Here is a 17,776-nt window from a genome sequence, read left to right as displayed (position 1 = left end):
GTAAGGTAAGCTCAATGGTTCTTCCGAAACTCTTTGCAAGGACTCAGTCTTCTTCTGCATCGGGAGACAAAAAAAGCAGCAGTCCTGGTCTTGCCGCTTCCCCAGCAGCTGCCAAAAGTAAAAGTGTCGGTGCCGGTGCAGTCGCAGTTGATTCGAACAGCACAAAGAACAGCAGCAGCAGCAGCAGCAGCAGCAGCAGCAGAAACAAAAGCACATCTCCCTACCCGACGACAAGTCAGAGTCAGAGTCAGAGCCAGACAGCGGCTGCAGCCAAGTCCAAAGATTCCCAAGATTCTAAATCGTCCAAGGCATCCACACCTTCGTCATCGCCTGAAAAACAATTGTTGGCGAACAAATCTCAAGTGCCCAACAAACCTTTGGACAAGGATAATAGAGTAAAGCGTCGCGCAAAAGACTCCTCTTCTTCCACTGCCACTGAGCGCAATAACTCTACCAAGACAAGCCACCGCAAAAGCTCGTCGCTAAATCCCAAGTACGACGCCGATAGTCACCCTCTAAATCTGCCGCCTGAGCAACGTCGCAAACTCTCCCAATTGTCACGCTCGAGCGTCAGATCGCCAATCATGGGCGACGAAGACATCGCTACTCCTTCTCCTGCCTCTGCCAGCCCGGCGCCGCAGACGAATGGCGCCGCTGCACCACCCCCTCCTCCTCATGGCTCAAGTCCGCCGCCCCAGCCCAGCGTAGATGCCGAGGCCTACAAGGCTGCCGGCAACAAGTTCTTCAAGGCACGAGAGTACGAGAAGGCCGTCCAGGAATACACAAAAGGTCCGTCAGACACGAAAGGATGTTTCACTGTTTCACTAACTCCTCCTCTTGTAGCTGTCCAAGCCGAACCTCAGAATGCCACATACCTCTCCAACAGGGCAGCCGCCTACATGTCCGCCGGCAAATTTGTTGATGCTCTCGAGGACTGCAAGCGCGCTGACGAGCTCGACCCCAACAACTCCAAAGTTCTCCTCCGCTTGGCACGTATCTACACCTCCCTCGGCCGACCACAAGAAGCCCTGGACATCTACGACAGCATCAAGCCTCCCGTCTCTGCCAAAGATCGTGCACCTGCTGCAGCCATGGCCAAGCACATCAGCGAGGTCGAGGAGCAGATCCAAAAGGGCTCCTCGGGCTCTCTCGCCCTGCACGCCCTCAACGAAGCCGAAAAGGGTCTCGGTTCCACAGTCAGCCCGCCGCGGAAATGGAGACTGCTTAGAGGCGAGGCCTTCCTGAAAATGGGCAACGTCAATGCCCTCGGAGACGCTCAGAATGTCGCCATGGGTCTCCTGAGAGCCAACAGCGCCGACCCGGAAGCCTTGGTCCTGAGAGGCCGAGCCCTGTACGCCCAAGGAGAGGACGACAAGGCCCTGCAACATTTCCGCCAGGCCATCAGCTGCGACCCTGACTACAAGGATGCTGTCAAGTATCTGCGCATGGTCCAGAAGCTCAACAAGACCAAGGAAGACGGCAACAACAAGTTCAAGACTGGAAAATACCAAGACGCCGTCACCACCTACACAGACGCCCTCGCCATCGACCCCACGAACCGCGGCACCAACTCTAAGATTCTGCAGAACAGAGCACTGTGTTACACCAAGGTATGTGATTGTTACGATCAAACCCGGACTTGCGCGCATACTAACAGTAAACTAGCTCAAGAAATACACCGAGGCTATTGCTGACTGCGAACGCGCACTTCAACTCGATCCAAGCTACACCAAGGCGAGGAAAACCAAGGCAAAGGCGCTCGGCGAGTCAGGCGATTGGGAGGCTGCAGTCAAGGAACTCAAGGCCATTCATGAAGCTAACCCTGAGGAGCCCGGTATTGCAAAGGAGATCCGCAGCGCCGAACTGGAACTCAAGAAGAGCAAGCGCAAGGATTACTACAAGATCCTAGGGGTCGAAAAGGATGCAGATGAGACGCAGATCAAGAAGGCTTACCGCAAGCTCGCCATTGTGCACCATCCCGACAAGGTACGTGTCTCAGCAAATTCGTCTTGCGAAGCATTGACTGATTTTTACTTCCACAGAACCAAGGCGACGAGACGGCAGCAGAGCGCTTCAAGGACATCGGCGAAGCCTACGAGACCTTGTCCGATTCACAAAAACGTGCTAGCTACGACAGTGGTGAGGACCTGATGGATCCATCCGACATGTTCGGCGGAGGTGGTGGTATGCACGGAGGCATGGGAGGTTTCGGTGGCGGCGGCATCGACCCCGAAGTCTTGTTCAACATGATGAATGGTGGAGGTGGTGGTGGCTTCAGTTTCCAATCCGGCGGTGGTGGTGGACGAAGGCAGCAGGGCTACCCCGGTGGTTTCCCCTTTGGTTGAACGAGAGCACGAAGTACGGAAAAAAAGTTGATGCCCAAGCGAGTGACGTCTAGCATGAAGCCCTTTCCCGTGGCTTTGGTCACCGCGGACTCGGCGATTGAAGCATTGCAAAGGGCGTTTGCATGGGAAGGCGTTGATCACAGTACGCACCTAGACCGACCGATAGAATTTGGTTTACCGCTTGTCGCCTTCTCCTTCTTCCCTCTACCGCGACGCACGTACGACGTCAGGTGTCTCTTGCTATCATCGATTGGTTCGGGAACTATTACAATGCACATGATAGCAGTGCATAACATACTGTGGAACGGGGATCATGTAAGGCAATGGCTGACCAAGAACACGGCAATTGATACTGATGCATCTGCCGACTCCTTTGAGCCTCCCCACTTTCCCGTTTTCCGTCTTTCCCCAGGCGGACTTGTTTGTGGGGTACACGTCAAACTGGGGGAGAGGCTTGTCTACAGTACCACTACTGTACGCTGTACGGGCCGCAATCAAGATCCCATCATTTAGACCGTGTCAGTACAGTACTTTCGCCCTTGTAACAATTGGACAGCATGATGGAAGGACGACCATCTTTACTTCTTCAATACGATAGCGTGTGATGTCTTGTCGTCGAAGCAGATTAGCTCAAGCGACAAACCCTCACGTCGCCAATCGTGCCGAACGACATCGTCATCCGCTCGGGACGCAAAAGGTCACCTGCCTGCGAGCGGACCGCTGCTGATAAAGGCGTTGCATGGCAGGGCTATGACCCAAGCACCAAAACATTCGGCAGATGGTATTTTGCTCCTTTTGTCGTGAGTTTCGACACTGCGGAGGTGGGAAACCATCAACTGCCGCTTTCTTAGCTGCATTATAACTAGGTTGGTTGGTATGTCGCCCGGCAAGTCGACCATGTGTAATTGCCGAAGAGGTATGATATGCCTCTGATGGTCAAGTGTATATACACGCTTGCATCGCCCTCTGTGTTGCTGAATGAATGGTTTCAAGTTAGATATTCAAGACTCTTCTCTTTCTCTATCCTCTGTCATCGTAATCTGCTCTTTCAATCCTCCATATTGCGGATTATTACTACGTGCTGTGGAGTTCAATCTCGAATCCGGAGAGCGAGTCCGAGCAATCTGATATACACTCTCGGCCTACGTCAGCCAGCGACCCGAACATGCTTCTATCAGAGGTCCTACCTCTCATCAAGGCCCACTGGCCTGTCTTCACTTGCGCTCTTCTGGCAGCACACCTGTTGTACAATAAGTTCTATAAGGGATTGAACAAATACCCAGGACCTGTTCTAGCTGGTTACACCAGTTGGTGGCGCTTCTGGAATGTGTCGACGGGACACCCCGAGATCACACACAATGAGTTGCACAAGAAGTATGGCGATATCGTGAGACTAGGCCCTGATGTCTTATCATTCGCGGACCCGAAAGCTATCAAGATCATATATGGGCTCAACAAGGGCATGACCAAGGTTTGCTAGCCTCTATCTTTTGAGTGCGCTCTCGATTCGGGATTCTGACCTGTGTGATACAACAGTCTGCTTTCTACCCGGTACAGCAAGCTGTTGCGAAGGGAAAGCGTCTACAGTCACTGTTCAGTACACGTTCAGAAGACTATCATGCAAAGTTCCGCCGATGTGTCAACAGTGCTTTTGCCATGTCTTCCCTGGTGGGCTACGAACCACTTGTGGACAGCACAACGGACGTCTTCGTCGAGCGTACCAGAGAGTTGTACTCCGGATCCGATGGCGGACGCTGTGATCTGACTACATGGCTTCGCTTTTATGCTTTCGATGTGATTGGCGAGTTGACTTGGAGCAAGCGACTTGGATACATTGAAAGAAATGAGGATGTCGACGGCATTGTTGCATTTCTGCAAAGCTTTCTTTCTTATGCAGCCAAGGTATGTATCCCGCTGAACCTCTCGATGTTTGACTGTGCTGATTTGATGATCGCAGGTGGGACAAATGGCATGGTTCGACGAGCTGCTGGAAAAGAACCCCCTGAAGTTGCAGCTCGAAGCATGGGGTGCCATCAAAAAAGTCTTTCCAGTCACACGATTTGCTCTGTCCCGATCGGCCGAACGCAAAGATGAAATGGACAAAGTCAAGAAGACGGGTCAAGTAGTCGAGCGCCCGGGTCGTGGCATCGATCTGCTTACCAAGTTCACTCAAGCTCAGCATGATCATCCCGAGTTCATGACCAACGACCAAGTCTTGTCAGCTAGTTGCAGTATGGTTTTCGCAGGCTCGGAGACAACGGCAATCAGCTTGAGCAGCATTTTCTATCATTTACTCAAGCATCCAAAGGTACACGCGAAATTGATGGAAGAACTCGAAGAGGCCGCCGCGACAGGTGCGATCGAAGAACGAGGAAATAAAAAAGTGTCGTGGGCAGAAAGTCAGAAACTACCCTATCTCGACGCAGTGATCCAGGAGTCCTTCCGTGTGCACCCAGCCGCCGGCCTGCTTCTCGAGCGCGTGACTCCTCCACAGGGCATCACTATTCTCGGCGAATTCATTCCAGGAGGTGTCATCGTCGGCTGCAACGCATGGGTGCTTCATCGACGCCAGGAGATATTCGGCCAAGACGTCGAGGCCTTCCGACCAGAACGATGGCTGGAAGCTTCACCGCAACAACTAAAGGAGATGAAGGCCACCATGTTCCAGTTCGGCGCGGGCGCTCGAACGTGTATCGGAAAGAACATTTCTCTGCTTGAGATATACAAGTTGGTCCCGACGCTTTTGCGTAACTTTGAGGTAAGGTTCCTTGTCTGGATTTTTGTGCATGCTTTTCCCTTTTCGGGCATCACATGAATCGCGCATAGTACCACTACTCTTGCTGACTCTGGGCTGTGCACAAACTACAGATCGAGATGGATTGCGAAGATTGGAAGACGGAGAACGCATGGTTCGTCCGTCAAAGCGATTTCTACACCAGGTTTAGACTTAAGAGTACCTAGTCGGACCTTGTTTTTCTTTCCTCCTCATTGTATAGCGTTCTCTCTCGACTTTACTTTTCTAATGACAATGATCTGTTTGTTACCACGGAGACTTTGAGTATAAGAAACACTTGCTCGAATATTCAACTTTGGGGTTTTCCCCCCCAGGACTGTTGCCCGAACATTACAACTACTATATCGACAAACCCTGATCTGGCACTATAGATGCGGCGCTCACAGCGAACTGACACTTGACTCTTGACACTTAGACATTGACCCTCGACAGGCTTGACCTTGGACACTGACCCTTGACTGTCAAAACATGACACTTTGCCCCTTGACACATGACACAAAGTACTGACCCTTAGCACTTGACCCTTGCCATCGACAGCCGCCACTCGAGACATGAATACTGCCACTTGACCCTTGACAAAAGATACCGACACAGGCACAGACACCACCGACTCATGATACGCAAAGCAACTACCAACCTACTGTAGCCAAACACCTCCCCCACCCATCTATTCATTCATCCATCAACCAAATCCTACCCTGGTTTACTTCGACTAGTCTAGTCACTTCGGCAATCAGCTACAATTGTCTTCTTCGTCGCTTCTTCGTAGTATCCTAAAAGTAGCACAGCAAGCACTAACCACTAACCACTAATCATACAGAGCCCACCCATCAACTAAACCAACGAGTCAGTTGCCTCGTAGCACACCAGCCTGCTCTGCTCTGATCTTCCACCTACCTACCTTAGCTAGAGCAGCCGGCTGGGGGTAGAGCTACGGACCAAAGACTGGAACTGGAGACGTAGAAGAGCGGATACAAGATCTAGATATCGAACGCCGCGCCATTGTTCAGACCTTATAAGGCCTTAACGATCAGAAGCCGTGCGTACACTTCTTACACCTTTCCTTGATAAACAGCATATCACTCAAAAGGTACTTCGCGGCACTCCAGACTCGAGGCAAGAATCATCAACCAGCGTAAGAAATAGCAGGCTGAAGCTTCACGCAGTATGTAATGCGATGCACGCATATGCACATGCACCCTGCAAATGCACGACAGAGCGCAATCAGAATCACCCGTCTGCGTCCATTTATTCATCCATGCTTCTACTCTCATACCCGGGCCCAAACCGAGGCTCGAAGCAAAGATATGGAAGTGGTGTTTCACAGTATGCGCATTATGCAGAGTAAGTTGAGAAGTACAGTATACCCACCGCCCGGCTCGGGCCCAAGGCTAGGTACAGGAATGCAGGTAGGTAGGTAAGGTAGAAAGGGCATAGGAACAAACAGGAAGAGCTCCAATTGCGGACCCCATTCCGCGTTTAACGCCATAGTGGGAGTCGAGGTAGAGGGGTAATCTGAACCGCGGCAACTCTCCTGTCATCGATGTTCACGATAATGATGATGAAGATAAACAGAGAGCCGCTCTCTTCTCTTCCCCCTCTCTCTGTTCTTGCCGCTCGAGTCTGTTGTTTACTGTTACTGTAAAGTGGGGTCTTCCTACGCCGACTCGACCGATTATCTTGCCTGGACCGACAATAACCCTCACCTTGACCTTCACCTTCTGTACTAGACTAGTCTACATGCATACTGCACAGGTAATTACATACAGTACAAGTACTGTCTACCTTGCGCACAGGGTCCGCAAGCAGAGAACGCAGAGCGTACAGTGCGGGTGCGGGACGGTTCGTTCTTTTGTGGGCTTTAGTGGGCTCTCTTTCTCGTGTCATATATCGTACTGTATGTACTACCGTACTACTGTATGCAATGTATGTATGTGGTGCATATGGCATGACCGAGCATCTACACTGCTTGTTTTATGGAGTACAGACACGAAGAGAGAGATGAAGTGGGTTCTTCGATTGATGAACATACGGCAAGTTGTACTTGTATGCCAGGCCAGTGGAGTGACGTGATCGGAGGGAGGTGAGTAGTAGCACATCTCCTCTCTCTTTTTGTATCTCTCTCGCCCTTCATCGCTGGAGGAATCGTATACATGCCTAGCCTACCTCAATAAGTGCAATGCAAGCGACACAGCAGCAGCACGACGGATCATAACTAAGACCCGCTTCCGAAGCCCTGTACTTGCCGTCTCCTCTTCTCCTTATCTCTCCCTCTCGCGATAGACATTAGCAAGAGCGATACAGGTACAGCGACACGGGATAGATACAGTGAACAGATAAGGTATTGCTCAGCGGGGGCGAAGTAAGAGGTCACGCACTCGCACATGCATGCAGGCATATGCGCGCGCATACATACATGCAATGCATGATTGCACCACAACTGACCACAGGACACACTAAAAAAAAAGGGCCCTCTTCTTGCATTTAGCCCCGCGCAACGATATTCGGCCGAGAATAAAGCCCATCAGCGAACCCGCTAAAGCGCGATTGGCGCTTGCAAAGCCCTAGAAAGTCCAACGGTTCGTGGATAGATGAAATAGATGGATAAGATGAGAGGGGGGAGGAGAGAGGGTTGTGAGAACATGCAGGCAAAACAAAAAAAAATTTAGAGGACACAATTGTTTGTTTGTTTACTTGTGCTATTACTCTAGTGACTTTGTAATGCTCGAATGTGGAATGTGCAGTGGTCACCGAAGAAAAAAAAAAAAAACGGGGATGGAGGGGAAAGGGCCTTTGTTGTTGCTTATCGGGAATAAAGGGGAATTTTTCGAGGATTAGATGGATGACCATCATTCGCTGCGCAGTCACTTACGTCTTTTGGCATATTCATTGTAGCATCATCAGTAGTAGCCGCGGCAGCGGTAACAGCAGCAAGTCGTAGCAGCACATCGGTCTGCAGGACCCTGTCTTTCTATATCTATATTACTCCGATCCTACTGCTCGGATGTACAGATGTCATTGTACATATAGTAGGTGAGTCGAGTCGGTGACGATGATGCTGATGATGCGATAGTCAAATTAGGCAACGGAGAATGCAGTAGCGCCCGAAACATAAACATATAGTGTAGTCATGACGAGAGGTGGGTAGAAAGATGGGGAGCCAGAGCCAGGCCAAGTCGGCTCTTTTTTTTCGTCCCTTGTCTATATTATAGGTATACAACTCTATATATATGTAGCGTGGACCCGCTAGCATTTCGATCCAATAGTCGCAGGTCAAGTGGTTCGATAGTGGATGGGGCCGCCAGGACACAACAGCTCGTTGCGAAGGAGAAGACTAAGTGGTGTTGAGCTGAGTAGCGGGATCTGTGATGGCATGGGCCTCTCTACTTGTGGAAAAGTAGTAAAAGGTACACTCGGCACTGCTCTGCACCTGCATACGACTAGACAGGACTAGATAGGGCAGTGTCGTTGTCGTCTTTGCTTAGTTCGTGCGTCCATCCGGCTGTCCGCCGCCTACCGCATACGCGCCAACACTGACGCCCATATGTCGGCAGCCAGCACTGCAAATGCATGCCCACCACTCATCAAAATCATCATCATCATCATCATCATCATCGTACTTTCTCCCAAAGATAGAAACTTTCATGCTACTGTATATACAGTATGCGGGCACGGCACCAGGGTTCGACAGCGTCAAAGGTGGACCCTTGGCAAGATGAGCTACTACATACCGTCTGTGTTGGCTGTCGTTTTCTGTGTCCCGTGTGCTGCCAAATTGACTCGTGGGCCGTGTGATTGCCGAGAGGGGTAAGAGGAGGCGTCGCTGGCGGCTTTTCCTCTGGTGTCGAGGTGGATTCCCTTCTCTATTGCCAGCAGCAAAGAAGCGGGATTGTGTGATGTGCAGCGCGGTCAGGTCGCAATGGTGAGTTGGCGCAAAAGCACAGGGACTTTCATCGGAAAGCCAGACCACGTGCCCGTGACGATGGTGAAACTCAAGCTTCGAGAGACAGCAGCGACGGACGATCGAATAACATGAACACGAAGATAGGCCGAAGAAGACAGAAAGCGAGAAAAAGAAAAGCGGGCAATAAATAAAAAGTTTCAGTGTTCTTTTGCTGGGAAGATGAGGGGTATCTAGAAAAAAAGTTATCGAAACAGAGAGCAAAAAATGCGCGCGGTGTGAAAGAGCAAAGTGCAACCAAAATTCCACGCCAATTTTCTTTTCAGTTTCCTACTCCGACCTTTTCCATTCCGTAAGCCCATTTGTCGCATTCCCTTCCGGTAATAAAGCGACGAAGAAAAGTGAACAATGATCCGCAACAGATAAACGCCCTTAAGATATTAAGCATTCTCGACCATGCATCGACCCGTATAGTATTTGTTCGCGCGCCAGAGAGGAGTGGGAAGCTATAGCATCATGCCGGATGTGCGTATAGCCCCAAAGTATTAGTCGGCGTTTGAACAACTCCAGGTCAGTGCTCCGGAGAAAGCGACACCGTATTCTTCCCTGTGCCCACGGCGATACCAAGGTACTGCAAATCGTTAAGGACCCAAAGACAGAATAAAATCCTGTTTGCGCCAGATGATTGCCGAAGCCACTGTGCTGTAGCATTGTTGATTGAAAGAGTAAAAAAAGGTAAAAAGGATAACGCCATGCTCCTGGACTGCAGAGTGATCCGCGTTGCAATGTCTTAGAATGATTGCGCCCCAATAAATGTGTTGTTTCGATGGTAAAGGGCCAGAGAGAAGCCAGTCGCCTTGTCCTTTACCGCCGTATCCAAATGCCTGATCCAGTAATAGAAAGATGTGCTGAAAAACCGATAGTGAGAGAGTAGTACGGATAACGCTTGCTGGATAGAGAAAGAGAAGAAAATTGCTGGAGCGAGCGCAGATAGATGGCGAACATCGCCGATAGCGGGGTTTGCGCGAGCGACGATGGGCGAGAAAAATTGCATGGTATCAAGGACAAAAAGAAAATAGGAAAATTCCCACGCAGCAATGAGGTTGTTTGCTGCGCTGCGAGAGCGATGGTCGAGAAGTGTAAGGTTCTCGTCGGAAATTTGCAGCAATCAAGTCGTCGGATCGAGCATCCGGTACTTGCAGCATGCATGCATGAGGTAAGATAGAATAGTACTTCGGGAGGGTATGCTGTAGCGAAGGCGGGTTAGCGAGGTCCTTATAAGATTTCCGACGCTGAACCTTAAGGTGGTGCAAATGGGCGCTCCACCACCGTTCACAAAGCCAAAAGGTTAAAAGATAACAGGTAGGAAAAGGAACGGTACAGTACTCACAATTTGTCAATAGGGGACGGCGCGACTGGAACAGCTTCCGTCGACTCCTGAAACACGCAACGCTCCCGTTGCCGTTGTGGTGTGGAGGAAGAGTGGCAGATGATCCACAAACAAAGACACCATCCTACTTCTTGGGTGGTGGAGGCTGCTTGATGGTGCCAGTCGTATCGTATGCGCCGCGACCCATGTTGGTAGATGATTCGAGGTTCCTGGTGATCATATGGCAGGTGGGAAAGCGTAGTCCGAGGTGGTACTTGTATAACAATCAGTATTGACGGTCTAAAATAAAACTATCGAAGTCGGGTGGCACCAAAAAAGGTCGAGCTTACTGTAGTGGCGGTGGATGATGTGTGTGAGCGTGTGTGTGTTGTATACAGGCAATTAATCGGGTCCTGGCTGTAGCAAAGTGCTGATGGGTGTGATTGCAAGGAAGTGAAGGGTTCGACGAAAGGCGGACTCTTTAGCGAGTGGTTGCAAAGGGCAGTTCGGGTTCTGCTTGGAATGCGCGGGCGATATTGTATGTCTCTTTAGTAGAGAAGCGCGGCGGGGCGGGCGGTCGATCGGATTAAGTAGGAAGAGGGTGATATGGGAATGACAGCCCAAAAGGTCTCAAAACAGAAGCACAAGGCACAAAAGATTACCACAGATACTAGCGGGGGACACGAAGGAGTGTGTGGAGCTGGTCTTGCAGGACTTAGGACGGCCGCTTGATGCAAATGATAGTGAGATGGAAAATAAAAGCGAACCTCGTGCGGCGAAGGGATTACGGTTATATCTACTCGGGCTACTCACTATCATTTTCCCAAAACCATACAACATACGTGCCTTCTGATCCCGACCCCTTTCGACCCTGGCAAGCGAGACAAGCAGGTGAAATGAGTGCTTTTTTTTCGAACGCGACATGACGCATAGAGCCAACCGTGCGCGTTACCCTGCTCTGTTTGGTTGTTTCACCAGCAAAGCATCCTAGCGGCGAGCAAGGGACTGGCGATCCTCTTTGCTTGCCCCCTTGGTGCCCATTTGCCTGTAGGGCTAAAGCATCCTTTCCGCCGCTATGGAAGCAACGGTTAGCCCGAATGTCCCGAGCCGCCATATGCAGGAACACCCGCTAATCTGCAGACTGCTCGCATCCACCCGTATGCAGTCCAATCAAAAGGCCGCCGCCTTGCAGCTGTCAAGATAAAAAAGATCTAGAGGTGGTCGTAAACGGCCGGTTAAGATCCATCCTGACCGCTGGGAATCTGCAAAACTGTCAATCACATGTTTGTCTGTTTGCACCATCCAGCAAGCGATGTATGTCCCAATGCGCCCCGATCCTTCCCCGATAATCGATATCGTCGAACCTCTAAGGTTTTACGTCACAAATTAATTCCATTTCCCTTCGAACAATCTACCGAAACACGAACCTCATCATAAGATCCGCGCCAACGACTCGTAGACCGGCATTCGGAAATGACACTAGAAACGACCTAGAAGACGGGGAGTACGGATAGGCGGGCTTACCACCAAACTCTAGAATCGCTGCAGGAGCAAAGCCACCCGCGGATGCACACCAGAAACTCGGTTGATTCCATGTCTCTAGGCCGTGATCACCATTCCTAACGTCCCTCTCCAGCTCTGTGGGAACCGCTAGCAGCCCGGCAAGCCCAAAAGAAGGTTTACTTCCGAAGTTTCTATGCGCCAGCCACAGATCCATTGCTGGTCCACCGTCCCAAAAATACCTGCTCTGCCGCGCCTTCGACAAAACCTTCTGGATCGAACTGGGAATGTAGCTTGAGTGTAGTGTGTGTGATCGGTGTTCGTCACAATATTAGAGCTTACGTCTCCATAACTTTCTGTACACACATGTCTGATCCTGCGACGTGACTGATTCGGATGCCCCGTTTTGGCCCTCCCTTCTTGACTGTAGATCTCTGCAATTGATTATATGTAAGGTCAAACGGACTTTCGTCAATGTGGGCGCTCCGTCTTCGGCGGCGAGCATCACTTGGCTCATTAAATTAAGGCATGAGAACCAACAACGCTGCACCTTGCATTCTTCCCTGCAATTTTCTGGAAAGATGGAAACCAGGTGCTCGGACCCAGGAACATCAAACACATACTCAGCAAGCCCGGACATCGTGCCGGGATCGTGTCTTATCAACACCTTCCTTTCTGTGCTTGACGAACATGACTATCATATCTGCCATGTGCTGGAGCACAGAGTCTTGCGATAGTTCTTGTCTCGCATTTGCATCGCCCGTGCAATCTAAAGAAGCTCGCAATCGTACGGGGATCACTTCCTCTGCGCCCGATTTTCTCCTCTTGGTGACATGGGTGGTCCCCGCGCCCGCGGCACAAGTATCCTGACATCCGGGATCGTGAGATGCAGCTTACCGAACTCAGGACAATCGCCCCTAACTACCGGCACCAGTTCGCATATGAGGCTAATCGACGTGTAGCACGGAACGCCACAGTGTCTGTACCCGGTTGATATTTCTGCAAGCAGGAGGGCAAAGGATAAAGAAAACTTGTTTCACTGATGGCTTGACAGCTCTGTGTCATCGAGTAGCCCACGTCATGCTAAGATTGTGAACCAAGCTCCTGTCTGGCGGATGCATGTCTTAATTGATCGAATTATCATGTTCCATTTGCACTCAGCGCGCGCTTTCTGACAAGGTACCAAATCCGGGCGCAGGTGGCGCTCGGATTTTAGTAAATCATAGTGTTGAGCGCTCCATCTTCTGGTCTCTCCGCAGACACGTCTGGAACAGCTAGAAGGGGGGCGTTACAACTTGAGACCTGACAACGGCAGGACTTTGGAAGAACTCCAAGCACCTCATCCGCGGGGCACAAGGGTCTCATGGTCACTGATCGATCTCATGCATGCCAAATCTTGGGGTCTTCCAAGACAACACCGACGATCACGCCGTCGACGAGATCACATAATGTGACCATCTGATCATTTCTCCTTCGGGGCTCTAGCCAATTTCAAGAAGCAGTCTCAACAGATTGCTTGAGCAGCAGAGACAAGCCACAACTATGGGTGGGTTCTAAAGAATGCATGCTGGAGCGGGCCCGACTCAGTACAACTCACGTCTTCGGTCACCGACCGATGTGTATGATCATTTCGCTGCTTCAATTCGCAGACTGTGGCAAACAGAGACGTTGGGTTCAATAAGGATGAGTCGACAGGTTTACTCCACGCGGCCGGCAGGCAGTCTCTGATTACGTCTGAATGTTTGCTTCTGAAAATGGGTGCATTTCCATTACACATTCTTGAGCAAATATAATCAAAGGCCCATGCGTATGTGTTGTTGCTAACGTTTCTTCATGCGCTATGCCTGTGGCTCCGCGGGTTCGTCGCTGATCAGGTACAAACGTGGCGGAGCGACAACGTCGATCGCTACCACCGTCGTAGACAACGACATGGCTGCGACTCACTGCTTGGAAAGGCAATCAATCTAACAGTCATATCGACATGCCCCCGAATCGGCGATGTTATCTCCGCAGAGTGTTGGCGGTGGCCACAGGAGGAAAATGGTCAAAGTAACATAGCGCTGAAAACACTCAAGAGGGAAGAGGATATGGGCACGATGAGCATAATGAGAATTTCCGACTCTACTGCTGGGACCATGACTTGTCGTCCTTGCACGCAGACCAGAAGTTTCTAGCGGGAATTTGATGTTTTCCAGAAGATCGCGTGGTGGAGAAAGCATCGCGACCCTGTCCCGCTATGTTGTCAAGTCGGAGGATGACAGCTCGCAGTGAGCCCCGAGCGTGGTGTAAAGACGCTCTGATTGATGAAGTGCTCAAGCACGATCTGCTATCGCTGCGTCAGCGCGGCGGACCAATATCCAGCAATAGGGGACGACTGAGGAATGCCAGATAGTGACAGCACAAAACACATGGCAATTCCGGGGAGTATGATACACGTTGTAATTCGCCGATTCCGAGGGAAGGATTGGCCGGGCTCTGCACGATAATGCAACATCAACACGTCAACCGACAGGACAGCGTGTCCATTATGATGCCGACAGGCGTATTAGATGAAATATTGACATGCCAATGTACAGTATACCTCATTGCGAGGCCGAGTATTGGCAAGGGCAGACATGCATTGAAGAAAGACACGCGTCTTTGACTTGATGAATGTCCACTTGATGGATGTCCAAACTTCTCGCTGCACACACCATGGCTATATGAGACAAGGGAGGTATCTGCCGTGCAAGAATTCTTTTCGTTTGACGGATGACGAGCGCTGAACGTAAAAACACAGTGATGCCGTCTCAACGGACGGGTAAGCGCCTACCTTGGTCGGAGTGATGGGAAAGCTGACGTGTATCACATCGGTTCGCTTGTATAGGTAGGTATTTGTCATTTGCCAAAAGTGCAGCTCATGTTGCATAGAGATGCTACACCCATGGCTGCAACACTAAGGACAAATATATAACACACCCCGCTGACTGGGATGGTTCTACTGTCCACGAACGTCGTTTGTACGCAGTCATTTGCTAGACGGTCGAATTATGGATCAAGGGATAGATTCCCTCTTGAGTCAAGACGCGATAGGCGCGCCTCCGCCAGCGCAGTGAGGTGTGGTCCATTACTCGCATGGTAAAATCCTCTCTGGTCGACTGAGCCCAAGATGGCTGTCATAGTTCGACAACCTCGGGTGTCGCCTCGAAAAACAGCTAGAAAGCAAGGGTAATGCAGAGTGGTCCTGACGATCTCATTCAACGATTGTTTTTGAAGTGTTCAGTGCGGATACAGAGGATGGAGGATACAGGGTGCTGGGTGCTGGCATATGAGAGTCGAGTAGCAGAGAGACAAACACAACAAACAGGACTTGATTCATTCTCGGGCGGATGTTCGGCGGCAGGAATGAAGGAGCGTCATTGGCTGGAAAGTGATAGGATACAGTCGATGTACTGTATTGTACCTGCTGTATACCATCAATTGATGGATTGTTTCCCTCATAATCATCAAAAGAAATACCGAGCAATATCAGTGCTAGATCATAGCAGTGGACAATTAGATAATATCCACCGTACTTGATCTTTTCTTCGACGATAGTCCGGCGAAGCTCGGGCAGCCAACGATCATCGACGACCGCCTTCCCACGCCAACCATCACTGCCACATTATTCTCCATATCTTCATCTCTCTTTCTCTGGGATTACTGTGACAAAATACAACCGCATTACAATCGTACAGCGAGTTATCCCCAATCTACAATGAGCGAAAGCAACGCGCCGAAGCCGAGCAGCAGCGTCAAGCTCGTCTTGCTGGGTGAAGCCGCAGTAGGAAAGGTGAGACTTGACGATTATTTTACACATTGCACATCTCTCTTTTTCTCTCTTCTTTACATGTATAGCTTGCTCAGTGGTTCTGCAATCTCTCCTGTTATTGAAGATACTAAGAAAATGACTGACTCCCCATCCTTTTCTCCTACCAGTCTTCACTAGTCCTCCGCTTCGTCAACAATGATTTCCAACCCAACAAAGAACCCACAATCGGCGCCGCCTTCTTGACCAAGAAAATCACTCTCCCCACGCGTCAGATCAAATTCGAGATATGGGACACGGCAGGCCAGGAGCGATTCGCCTCGCTCGCACCAATGTACTATCGCAACGCGCAAGCCGCCCTTGTCGTCTACGACCTGACGAAACCGAGTTCGCTCGTCAAGGCGCGCCACTGGGTCGCCGAGCTCCAGCGTCAAGCCAGCCCGGGCATCGTGATTGCGCTGTGCGGTAACAAATCGGATTTATGCGGCGAGGACAGCGAAGGCCTCGGCGCCGACGACGACGACGATGACGAGACGGCCGCGGCGACGGAAACAGCGGCTGAAGACGACGCGGACCTGAACGGCGATGCGAGGAAAGTATCGACCAGAGAGGCCAAGGCATACGCCGACGAGGAAAACCTCTTGTTCTTCGAGACGAGCGCAAAGAATGGCACCAACGTTACCGACGTCTTCACGGCTATTGCGAATGCTATCCCGGAGACTAGTCTCAAGGGACCCAGGGGCGGCGCGGCGGGCGCCAGACAGGGTGGAAACGGCGATGATGCACAGGCTGGAGGCGATTCGAGGGTCAATCTGAACAGTATCAGGGACGCTGGCGCAAAGGAGGGTTGCGCCTGTTGAGAATGGCTTTTCTTCTTGTTTTCGGCCTCCTTCAACTGCTCTTGATCCCGCCCACGAGCGTGGTGATAGGAGAGGCCTAAGGTGTTTCTTGCTTTTACATGTCGCTGTTGATATCCTATTATCTTATTGTTGTTTTTTGTCACTCATCTTACTGCCCTCATCATCAGCCAGTCTCAATTCAAGTCAAATCAGGCCAAGTTCAAACCCAGGTAAAACACAAGTCAAGAAAACCAAGCCAAGTTAGAGCACTCCAAGGCGAATATACTATCCAATCAAATCCAGATACAGGTTCAAACCCAACGTACAGATCAGTTCAAGTCGCAAGTCCAATCCATGTCAAAGTCGAATACCAAGTCCTCCCAAGGTCCACCAGTGCAAAGTCCAATCCAAGCCAAGCCAATCGAATCAATCACGAACGAGTCCAATCTAGTTCAACCAGACCGAATAGAGATCAAAGTCGTCCAAGTACAGAACAGATCAAACCACAGTATCATACAAGTCAAACCCGAACAGAGAACAGCTCTCAAGCCAATGAGACGCGTCGCTGAACGATTTCCCGCAGTCATTTGCTTACACCAAAGCTTTGATCTGTAAGGTATGTGATGCAGAGGAAGATCTCACTCCTCATCACTGATTTATTAGACTCTATAGTATGTTGAAAGGTTGCCAGGTTCTTGTGGTAGGGTGGTATTTACTGATCCAAAGGATGTATAGATGGATGGATGCATGGACTGATGAAATGATCTGTCTACAGTATTCGACAGATGGATATATCAAAGTAATCATTGTATTGTACCGGTAGACGAATCAAATTGACAGATTGAACTAGAAGAAGCTTGTTGTACAGAATCAGATGCTAAATTCGAACAAACAGATGGATGTATCGAACCATCTATCCACTATATCAGGCTCCTCATTGAATAGACCTACTTGGTATATTGAATAAATGGATGACGGTATGTCTTTCTGTACTGAGACACGGGACTTTATCGGACTATAGGTATAGTCATTGTATCTGACTGCTCAAGGCAAGGTACCTTGGAATATTTACGGCATTAGACTGTTTGTTGGATCAAATTGCTTATCGTAATAGATAAGAACTATTTGTTGTATCAGATGGATGGGGTGGATCGAAGCACTCGCCGTGTTAGCAGGATGCATAAAACGAACCACTAAGGTTGTCATGTCGAGTCACTTGTTAAACTCGTTAGTACCTAGTC

The 17,776-nt window shown here is 50.3% G+C and overlaps 3 protein-coding genes across 4 annotated transcripts; all 3 read left to right on the top strand.

Moving 5' to 3' along the window:
* Positions 1–14: 14 nt before the first annotated feature.
* AAFC00_004597 (uncharacterized protein) lies at positions 15–2,345 on the top strand (the record flags this gene model as incomplete). 2 transcript variants are annotated; one of them, XM_069344263.1, is made up of 4 exons in its annotated part: positions 15–789; positions 844–1,610; positions 1,666–1,986; positions 2,043–2,345. In XM_069344263.1, 4 exons carry the CDS (start codon positions 15–17, stop codon positions 2,343–2,345), a joined length of 2,166 nt encoding a protein of 721 aa, XP_069196683.1. The 2 variants fall into 2 exon arrangements, with proteins under 2 accessions (XP_069196683.1, XP_069196684.1); XM_069344264.1 differs by having other exon boundaries at positions 585–789.
* A 1,165-nt stretch (positions 2,346–3,510) lies between these two features.
* On the top strand, positions 3,511–5,306 carry AAFC00_004596 (uncharacterized protein; the record flags this gene model as incomplete). The annotated part of the gene is made up of 4 exons (XM_069344262.1): positions 3,511–3,816; positions 3,882–4,247; positions 4,303–5,103; positions 5,214–5,306. 4 exons carry the CDS (start codon positions 3,511–3,513, stop codon positions 5,304–5,306), a joined length of 1,566 nt encoding a protein of 521 aa, XP_069196682.1.
* Positions 5,307–15,645: 10,339 nt separating this feature from the next.
* Positions 15,646–16,556, top strand: AAFC00_004595 (uncharacterized protein; the record flags this gene model as incomplete). The annotated part of the gene is made up of 2 exons (XM_069344261.1): positions 15,646–15,720; positions 15,867–16,556. 2 exons carry the CDS (start codon positions 15,646–15,648, stop codon positions 16,554–16,556), a joined length of 765 nt encoding a protein of 254 aa, XP_069196681.1.
* Positions 16,557–17,776: the final 1,220 nt, after the last annotated feature.

This window comes from Neodothiora populina, assembly GCF_041146345.1.
Source record: "Neodothiora populina strain CPC 39397 chromosome Unknown canker_contig_3, whole genome shotgun sequence".
NCBI lineage: Eukaryota > Fungi > Ascomycota > Dothideomycetes > Dothideales > Dothioraceae > Neodothiora > Neodothiora populina.
This window is presented reverse-complemented; position numbering and strand designations above follow the sequence as displayed.